Source organism: Mizuhopecten yessoensis, unplaced genomic scaffold, assembly GCF_002113885.1.
Source record: "Mizuhopecten yessoensis strain PY_sf001 unplaced genomic scaffold, ASM211388v2 scaffold8195, whole genome shotgun sequence".
NCBI classification, from domain to species: Eukaryota; Metazoa; Mollusca; class Bivalvia; order Pectinida; family Pectinidae; genus Mizuhopecten; species Mizuhopecten yessoensis.
In genome coordinates, this window is record NW_018407426.1 from 421297 (window position 1) to 432101 (window position 10805).

Consider the following 10805-nt stretch of genomic DNA (forward strand, 5'->3'; position numbering starts at 1 on the left):
CAAATGATACTTTGAATATTACATGTTAATAACTTGATTGGAATTATAACCTTGAATTGACAGTTTGATACTTTGAAAATTTTGAGCCAGCCCTACCCCCAAGGGCTGTAGGTGCTAGTTTCAAATCCTTTTTAGTCTGAAATCTGTATGCTAGATATTGAGTAAGGTGGTTTTATTGTTTTTTGTCACTTTGAATAATATTTCTGTTCATGTTAAAAGCAAAATCAACTCTCTGTATAAATATATCAGGTGACCGTTACGGCCCATGGGCCTCTTGTTATGAATAACATGGTTTTGACAGTCCGTAAACTTTACAGTCCATAGCTTTATCGTAAATTCTTTTTTTACTGATTTCATGCTAGTCTACTTACGAAAGATGTTCATAAACACGGAATGGCGAAATGTCGTACTTTTGCATTTTATTTGTATCAAGGAATTAACAAGTGACAAAATGAAATTTGGATACTACGTTGGATTGACGCTATTGAAACCAATGTTTTACTTCGAGGTATCCAAGTTTTTCGACTTTTCAGGGTTCGAATTATCAGAGTTTTATTTACTAAGATAAAGAACAGATTTGGCCGGGACCGGAGAAATACTTCGAGATAAACGGGGTCTTTGAGTTAAAAGAGTTCGAGATAACGAGGTTCGACTGTATTTCAGTGTACATATAATTATTTAAGTAAACTGTGTCTTGTCATTCTTTGTCTCGACAAGCTCAAACAAGGGATATACATGTTTCGTATTTCCGTTATTAGTTCTATACAATGCTAGAATAGTGAATCCTGGTGAGTACGCCATTTGAAGCAAAGTAAGAAAAGAACTCCTGAATTAATGTTCATGATTTATGTTTCATGCAACATATTATTTGTGACAGGGAGTAGCACTGTACCGCCACATTGCTGATCTGGCTGAAAACAAGGATGTGATTCTACCAGTACCTGCCCTCAACGTCATCAATGGAGGATCCCACGCTGGCAACAAACTAGCCATGCAGGAGTTTATGATCCTCCCCACAGGTAAAAATCAACATTTATGTATCGGGCCAAGCAAGAAAAAAACGTTTTCCTTATATGAGTAAAGGGTTATAATCAAGGGTTCAATATTGAACTGACATAATCAAAATAAAGGTTTTAAGCTTCAGAACACCAGTCAGAAAATCAAAACATCATTTTAATTATCCCCTCGCAATGAAAGTCGGAGGGAAAATAATATTCAACCGTAGCGTACGTAACATATGTATGTTACACTCTTTGTCATCGCTCTAGCGACTTCATTCCTCAACGGTATTTCATGAAACTTCACTTGAAGTGTTAAGTATGACAATACCTTGGACAAATTCACATTTCAGGTTTCTATGATGAAGGTCAAGGTCACTGTTACTATTTTTAGAAAAACTTTTGTCATCGCTCGACCGACTCCATTCCTCAACGAAATTTCACCATACTAAAGCAACCAGGAAAATCATTTTGGGACGGTTTTCATGTACCTGGATTTGCTAACTGGATAGTACTTGTTACCGAACTACAACCGAGTACTCAGGTTACCCGTTCCAGCCCTAATTGTTATCGTATCTATCTTGTATTGTAAAGCAAGTAATTATTGTTTATGTGCTCTGTTGCAGGAGCTACATCCTTCAAGGAGGCAATGAGAATGGGGTCAGAGACATACCACCATCTTAAGGCTGTCATCAAGGAAAAGTATGGGCAGGACGGTAAGTGCGTAATATCAAATACATTGAAATTAAATTGAGGTAACTAAAAAAATACTTAATTTTTTTTCTCATATATTTTCATTTAGATGATATTCTATGCTGAATTTCAATAGAATTTGTTACTTTATGTCTCACCACCTTAAATGTAAAACTCAGTTACATGATACATGTACAACAAAATGTCATATTTTTTCAATAAGGTATTTATTATTTTATTTACAGCCTGTAACGTTGGAGATGAAGGTGGTTTTGCTCCCAACATCCTGGAGAACAAGGAAGGTTTGTTAGACTTTGTTGTGACAATGACTAAATCTTCAGCTGTTCTTGCTTAAGAGTTTTAGACATTGTTATTTTGGAGCTTATTTGAAATTGATAATGGCCACCATGGCAGCCATATTGAAAATGTTATTGGGGATTTTAAACTATATTCTACTGAAGAAATTCTGCCAAAAGTTAGTGTTGCTGACAAACTGTTGGTATTTGGTAACTGATTAAGAATTCATTATAGCTGTCGTAACATATGCATTCTATTTGGAGTTTCGATATTATTTTGCTGAAATTTAGGGGGCAATTTGGCTGTATTGTTATAAACATCTCCTTCTGTAGAACTATGCCATGGATATTGATCATATTTGGTCGGAAGCATTCATGGGAGGCAGGGATTCAAAAATGTACAAATGGTGGGGCTGATCCCCTGGGCTAAGGAGTGGGGCCAATCAAGTTTATTACTTGGAAATGGTTGAGATCCCCACCATATATCCATATATACTATTGCTGAGTATAAAGAGAAGAATGCACATTTGCTTCCAGGATGTCCCTAGGGTCTGGCCCCACCCTTGGAAAAATAGTCCCTGGGCCATAACTTTGTAACAGTTGAGATCCCCACCCCAAAACTATATATACAAATGCTGGGCATAAAGATACGAACGCAGTCATGATATCAGAATAGACCCTGGGGTCTGACCAAACCCCTAGGGACCTATTTTCTTAGTCACAGCTTGGAAACAGTTGAGATCCCCACCCCATAACCATACATACAATTGCTGGGCATGAAAAATCTAATACAGATATGCTACAAGGATTGGCCTTGGGGTCTGGCATATTGCCTTGGATCTCATTTGGAGAATATATAAGTATCAAGGTGACAATACAGGCCCTCTGGGCCTCTTGTTGTTAGTTATACCCTCCTGTAACTATGGACGAGCGTGACAGTGCAAGTGTGGTGTAGAATGACACTAAGACTAGATTACAATATATACAAAATTTAATTTATAAATTATACACTTTGGTTTTGTTATTTATAAGTATAGTATAAAACTTTGCTTTCTCACTCTCACACATACAGCAACATAAGAATCACACAAAGCAGATATATATACTAATACTGAAATCACACAGGTAAACTATACACCAATACTGGCAAAGTCAATGTATCGGTCACTATGTGAAATCACTGCCTGGATACAGTGATCATGACAAGGCTCGTCCACCGCAATCTGTATTCACTGGTACCGTCTCTCCTCTTGACGACCTTGACCTTAGAACTCCTGTGCTGATGCATATGAGGGGTTTCACGTAATGAACAGTCAGACCAACTGACATAAAGTGTCCATAGAGAGCATGGTCCGTCCCCATAAAGCAAATCTCATCTGTTGAATGTAATATATTGAAACGTATGGATTGTCATGTAGTTTTCATTGACTGCAGGTTTACAATCAGTGCATTATGAAATCACAAATATTTTGCAGGTCTGAATCTGTTGATTAAGGCTATTGAGTTGGCCGGCTATACTGGCAAGATCAAGATTGGTATGGATGTGGCTGCCTCAGAGTTTTACAAGGATGGCAAATACGACCTTGACTTTAAAACCAAAAATGGCGATGACAAGCTTAAGGTGAGTCGTATCTCTTCATGATGTAGTGATAGCAAACTGTGTACATCAAAGAAAGATTGACAACGGTTTATCAAAATTAAAAAGGTTAGCTTTGACTGATTTCATAGTTAATTGGATTCTGTGAACTTGGCTTGCTAAAGATAACTAAATGAATTTTTAGAGGAATTATAGGATTGAAACACATTTGTGGCATACCACTTTTAGATCTTTACACCCAAGGTTAGGACCACATTGAGGTCAAAGGTCAAATTCATTTTCTTGGTCATAACTTCTGACTTGCTGAAGATGGCTCTTTTAAATTTTATAGAAATATGTCGAATGGCAAGGATTTGTGTTGCCTACCCTTTTTGGGTCTACGTGTCAAGGTCAAATTCTCATGAAGTTCAAAGGTCAAATTGTTTGTCCATGCTTTAACTTGTATATCTCCAATTTAAATACAAGTTGAAAACATGCCTTGTTGCATACCACTTTTGAATTCTTAGCTCAACTGGTCTGAAGGATCAAGCTGAGCTTATGCCATACTGTGGCATCTGTCCATCGTCCGTACATAGACAATTTCTTAAAACGACCTTTTCTTCTTAACAACTGATTGGAATTTAACTAAATTTGACTGGAAGCATTCCTAGGTGGTGGGAAAAATTGTACAAATAGTTGAGCTGACCCCCCAGCATACATGCCATAACTTTTCGGTTCAAAATAGTTAGATCAGTGATTTTTTTCAGTGAGATTTGGTCAAAATTAGTGAGATTTTTTCTCTGAATTAGTGAGAAATTTGTGAGACATTTAAAACATAAATTATACTACATATAACATTGTATTATTGCCTGACCTGTAATTTAAGTGGCTGGCGTGTGACTTCAGACCTCTTAGTGACCTAGGTCAGTGTGAATCCATGTAGCTATTGTTTATTCACTAAGATTGACCAAATTTAGTTTCTTTTCGTGAGACCGATTGAAATTCGTGAGAAATGGGTCTCATGCCGTGAGGATTTTTTCGGAAGCAATTTTCGTGAGTTTCACGCCAAAATCGTTAGATATGGCATGTATGCCCCAGGGGGCTAAGGAACGGGGCCAAAAAAAGTTTATAACTTGGAAAATGGTCGAGATCCCCACCCTATAACCACAATTACAATTGCTGAGTATAAAGAGATTTAATGCACATATGCTTCCATGATCACTCTGGGGTCTGGCCCCACCCTTGGAGTCTTAGTCCCTGGGACATAACTTTGAAACAGTTAAGATCCCCACCCCAGAACTAAGTATAGAATTGATCGGCATAAAGAGACAAATGCAGTCATGAAATTAGATTTGACCCTGGGGTCTGGTCACAACCCTAGGGACCTAGTTTCTGAGTCACAACTTGGAAACATGTGAGATCCCCACCCCATAACCAATCTGGCCCTATCCCTGGGATCTTATTTGGAGAATATTTTGCCATGATTGCTTAGATATCCAATTGAGCGATACTGGGCCTCTTGTTTCACTTCAAACAGTTCATTAATTTCGGAGATAACTATAGCACCAGGAATGAACAATTTCAAATCAAGATATGTAACACATAACCTTTATTCCAATTCCAATGACCTTTTCCATAATCCATCAGTTTTACTGATTTTCTTGTTTTCAGATCAGTTCTGATGAATTGACTGCAATGTACATGGAATTTATCAAAGAGTACCCTATTGTGTCCATCGAGGATCCATTTGACCAAGATGATTGGGAAGCATACACAAAGATGACAGAAACAGCCGGAATCCAAATTGTTGGGTAAGACTGATAGACTGCAAGTGTTTAAAGTAATTGGAGCTCCAGGGCACAATACTGTCGGCCTAGGATGCAATATAGATATTCTTACTTGTTTTATGGTTTAAAAAAAAATGGAAAATAGACAATGGTATTTCTATCACAGAATGATTTTCCTATGAGTTCACCACTGTGTGACATCCATATTGTTGAGTTAGATACTGTACAACACGAAATGTTCGTGGGTACTTTCCTTCGTGGTTTGACGCTATTTAGATTGTTTCGTGGTACAAACTTTCTTGGACATTCAAATTCGTTGTATTTATTTCCATGGTTCAATAGCAACCACGAAAACCATGAATGTTTATACCCCACAAACATTTCATGTTATACAGTAATATGTTTTCAAAGAAATATTTGTTAACGTGAGTCCGTAAATACGAAAATAGAATGAAATCCTGTTTAATTGCTTGTAACCTAACACCTTACAGCATATGGCGAGAATAGGATGAGGTATGTAATAAAATGGGACGAACCATCAAACTATAATTGGACCGTTTGTTAATGAGTTTGATTTAACCCACTTATTGGTTTAAGTTAATTCACCTAAAGGTTTTCAGAGGAGGTTGTGTCCTATATATGGTTTTGTTTATATCTTCATTTGCTGTAGTCACAGAATGGTCCTTTACCACTCTGTTTTAAAGTAATTTGGGAAGCCGCCACGTACTGGCCGCAGGTGGTATTTCTCCTCCACCACCATTTGGGTCATGTTTCAATGACCGTAGCTGTTAATAAAGCAAGAACATACAAACATAACTGTTTTATAGTAATATTCTTGCTAAGAGTTCATATTGAAAATTGCACTACATGAAAGTAAACTTGAAATAAAGAAGAATACTGATTGAAATTCTTGTAAATGGAATGTGATTTGTCATCGACCATTAACCCTTTCAGAAACACTGTCGACCATAATGGACTCATCCAAATAAATGTATGGTAGAGTCTACTAAAGTTACCTAGTGGTGAAAGGGTTAAACATACGATAGAAATAACATAAAAACTTAACAGTCTGCTTTTGTTTCTATATAACAGTGACGACTTGCTTGTGACCAACCCAAAGCGTGTCCAGACTGGGATCGACAAGAAAGCTTGTAACGCGCTTCTCCTCAAAGTCAACCAGATTGGAACTGTCAAGGAGTCCATTGATGCGTAAGTTGGCTCTGTGTATCTGTATAAATAACATCTCAGGTCAGGTTAATGTCAGAAGTTCTCTTCATAAAAGTAGGGTCAGTGTGTGTTAAGTTATATTGACAAAACACAAGAGGTCAAAACATTCAAAAGCCTAAATTAAACAGGAAGTCATCGATAAGAAGGGTTCAAACAGTTTTCCACAAGATAGCTTTCATTCAAGATTTAAAATGAGCTAAATCTGCCAATAATTAATTAGTACAATGTACTCCGATTTGTTTGCCATTCCAAACAAATATATTGATAAAATATGACCAGATTCTGATGAAATTTGATCAATGTTTATACAAAGACAGAAGCTAAGTTCCAATATAAGTGAAAGCAAACTATGATTAAGTAGCATGCAAGAATTTGGTGGGCAATTCAAATCACCCTGCGCCTGTGGTTCGAACGTCCATCATTCCATCTATCCTTAAACAATTCTTGTTAGCGCTATTCATCAAAAAGTACTTAAGGGATCTTTCTCAGATTTCACATAAAGGTTAACCAAGATGCGGACAGGGGGCCATCTTGTTACAGTTTAAGTTTGTTATCGCTATTTCTCAGAATGTACTGAAGGAATCTTTTTTTTCAATTTGGTATGTAGATACTCCTTGGTTCTTAGTTGTGCATGTTAGTTTTTGAGGTTGATCAAAAGACTGATTAAGATGGCGGACAGGCAAATTGATTCAACNGTAATTATAGAACAATATGAGCAATAAGAAATCCTTCTGAAATTAGAGATTTCAATTGTATTTTAAAGTTATTAAAAGGCCCTGACCTGAATTTCTTTGGCTTGTGAAATATAAGATATCTTTTTCCACATTTTTTGTATTCAAGACATATTCAACTTTACAAAAATGAAAGTAATATACACTGCAATTCAATTGTAGTTTATTCTTGTTACGTTTCATTGCAAGAATGGTTAAGTCTTAAGTTGGTGTTACATAGCATGTGATCTATTTTTTTCCATGTGATGGCCGTAAACAAAAATTCTTCCAATGTACAGGTAACAATTAAATAATGGAAGTATAAGAGCCTATTGTTTTATTATTAAAGCATGAACGGTCCTGTTTTGCACTACAGTATAAACCAAGGCTTTGGTTGAACATAAATCTATTTTCCCCATGGATATATATCCCCCTTAATTCAAATTTCCACCATAGACAAAGTATTACAAAGTTCAACGAAATAAAAATCAAATTTAAGCTGAGGAAACCAGTTCTGTTTGTGCATGTCTAATACCTTGTCTGCAGGAAAAAATGACAATAATATATGGTTTGCTTTAACAGATGGAGGATGTCCAAGAAAGAGGGCTGGGGTGTGATGGTCTCCCATAGGAGTGGTGAAACAGAGGATACCTTTATTGCTGACCTTGTTGTGGGTCTCTCCACAGGACAGGTAAAACGGCACCATAATCATAATTATCACCGCTGCCATGGAAGATTTGGCATTAGTTTTCATACATTGTCTACTAAATCTCAATGTAAATGGATTGTGTCTAAACTTGATGAATGTATTCTGTTTTGTCAAAAGAAAACCTGAAGTTGAATCGCCAGTTCAGTCAATTCTGGGCATATTTTATGAAATTGCTGCATTCTTATTTCCATGTAAAATTACTGCAGTTTTCTTGAAACTTGGTCAATAAACATGTTTTAGGAAGATTAAGGCCAAGTTTGAAATTCATTAAATTTTATATTCAATAAGCTTAAGGCATTTTGATTGGTCATTTGGTTCTGTGTGATAACTTTTATAAGTATTATTCTAATTTCTCAACACGTTGTCATTGATTATACTATGAGAATAATATACTGAAGTCAAGATCATTTCTGTGCAATAATATCATATATCTCTTGATTTTCACAAAGCCTAGGCAATCTATCCCCTACTTTTGACCAAGTTCCTTTATTAAGGGACAAATGGTAGTAAAGTGCTGATGATCGATAATAATCTATAATTGATTGGTTTGCCGTCTCTGATTCCAATTATCCATTACAAATTCCATAGTCAATATAATTACTGAACTAAGTGTCAAATGTATGCAGTGTCAAGTAGGCATCGAAAGTCATTTCGTTTTTTTGGTTTTTATCCGAGGATTGAGGGTAATGTAGAAAACAGGCTTTGTAATAGTTGCTTGTAATCCGTTTATCATAAAAGAAGGAAATATAATGTGTTAACAGTATTGTCACTTAATATTTATGAGTCCCATAGAATTTTATGTTCATTTTGCAAACGATCATTACTTAAAAAATATGTACATGATCTGTCTCACATTGTCTAGAGATTGACAAATATGTAATAAATATGTTTTTACTGATTTTACAGATCAAAACTGGAGCTCCCTGTAGGTCTGAGAGACTGGCCAAATATAACCAGATTCTTCGCATAGAGGAAGAACTCGGTGCAAATGCCAAATTTGCGGGTGAAAAATTCTGTTTTCCATACTAAACTACTGGGAATTAGATGATTACAGCTGACACTGGCATATTTTTTTCATATCTGTTTTGTTAAAGATGTTATTAAGAGTGTATGATATTTATTGACCGAGGTAATGATGTATGGTTTCTTGAAAAGTGAACATTTTCATTACATTTGGTAACAGTTGCATTCCCCCTAATTCCCATAAAAGCTTTGTCTCAACGTCGCTGTTGAAATTGATGTAATGTGTTTAGCGTAATTGAATGACTGGCAGACTTCCTGGAAATGAACACAAATGAATGTTGCCGATTGTTTTTATCGGCAACAAAATGTTGTAAAATTACGCATTCTCACATTTAGTTCTTATCGTAACAACTAGTTGATGTGAAATTGTAGAGATGTAGAATAGTATATACCCATTTATACCCATCTTAGCTGTATTTAACTCAAGTTCAGTGTTATACAGTGTTGGAGTGATATTCTGTCACCAGTCTTGTGCCAGTACAACTAAACATATCCAGAGTGATGGGCTTGTCCTCAGAGCAGCGATTGTGCTAAGCTTACTTCCTACAATAATCCTAGTTTACTGAAGATGGATAAACTTTTATATGGAAAGGGAGACTGTAACAAGCTTCCTGTAAGTCACAATGATATATTTGAAGCACACTTTGAAGGTGAGACGCCAGAACTGTCCTCTATCCAGGGCCGCTGTCTTTATGTACGAGAGCTTTTACCACCTGTAAACAAAACGTACCAGGAAGTAAAATCAAGCAAAACTTGCCTAAGCTGCTTAAGGTCTAGCAAGTCTTACTCAAGCTGTCTCGGACAATGAGGGAATCTCCCATTTAGTTACAGCAACAAACTGATCCAGCAGTTCTGGTTCTGTAGACAATTAAGTCTAGTTATGTATAATAGTGGGTACCAGTACACTTAAGATTGTCTATTGAAACACCTTGGAGTCAAGTCATATCTGTCTTTAAACCTGAAATCGGTCACTAAGTGATTTGGACTTCTCATTGAACAGATAGTCCATTTATGTCTATATGTCCACATTTGAGGATAGTGTTTTAGCTAAGGTCAATTTTAATCTTTGCTCTACCAGCAGATTATAGTGCTAGACTTTTGACTAGAATATTTGTGAAGTTGTTTGTAAGGGTAAATTAACTGAAGAATATTTGTTAAAAGTTGTTCATAAAAGTTTATTGATTGGAGAATATTTGTCTTATATTGTACTGTACATACTTGCCAAATCTCTCTTGAAGCAAGTCCACTGATTTTTTAACTCTTATTTTGACTTTTGTAATCAACAGATTTCCCATCCTCTTCCATTTTACTGAAATTTGCAAAGAACAACTTATGTAATGGTATTTTACAATATTTGTCAGTAGGAGATCGGTATAAGTATTAAAGTATAAGTATAACAGTTCACTAAAACTGACAATGACCTGCAGACTCAAAAATTCTAATTATTCCCAGTTTCCCCTGCGTGAAAAATTGAAAGGTTGGCAAGTATGACTGTGGTACGTCTATTTTGATCAAGTATTAAATCTGAACTACTGTAGAATATTAGTTTCTGTAAATATGTGATTTAATTGCTGTTAATAGAATCCTAAGCAAGAAAAATATGTAATAATTGATCTTTGTAGATAGAAAAACACTGGGGCCTGTTCGTTTATGCGGAACAACTGATTTGACAAATTTGGGTATAAATCCTGGCAGACCTGCAAATGTTTATGCAGGCCTCTTGAAAGGCTTTGTCAAGGCTCGCCTGAAAGCAGCATCAAATTACTAGGTNAAGGAATCTTTTTTT

General features: G+C 36.0%; 1 protein-coding gene across 2 annotated transcripts in view; it reads left to right on the top strand.

The window, feature by feature from the left end:
• Positions 1-10405, top strand: part of LOC110455308 (enolase-like) — a 19263-nt gene extending 8858 nt beyond the window's left edge. For both annotated transcript variants that reach the window (XM_021505371.1, XM_021505372.1), the window contains exons 7-14: positions 878-1019; positions 1625-1714; positions 1937-1993; positions 3463-3608; positions 5235-5374; positions 6443-6559; positions 7870-7978; positions 8903-10405. In XM_021505371.1, coding sequence (XP_021361046.1) covers positions 878-1019; positions 1625-1714; positions 1937-1993; positions 3463-3608; positions 5235-5374; positions 6443-6559; positions 7870-7978; positions 8903-9025 — 924 coding nt within the window. In that variant the 3' untranslated portion in view covers positions 9026-10405. The remainder of the gene's footprint in view (positions 1-877; positions 1020-1624; positions 1715-1936; positions 1994-3462; positions 3609-5234; positions 5375-6442; positions 6560-7869; positions 7979-8902) is intronic.
• Positions 10406-10805: the final 400 nt, after the last annotated feature.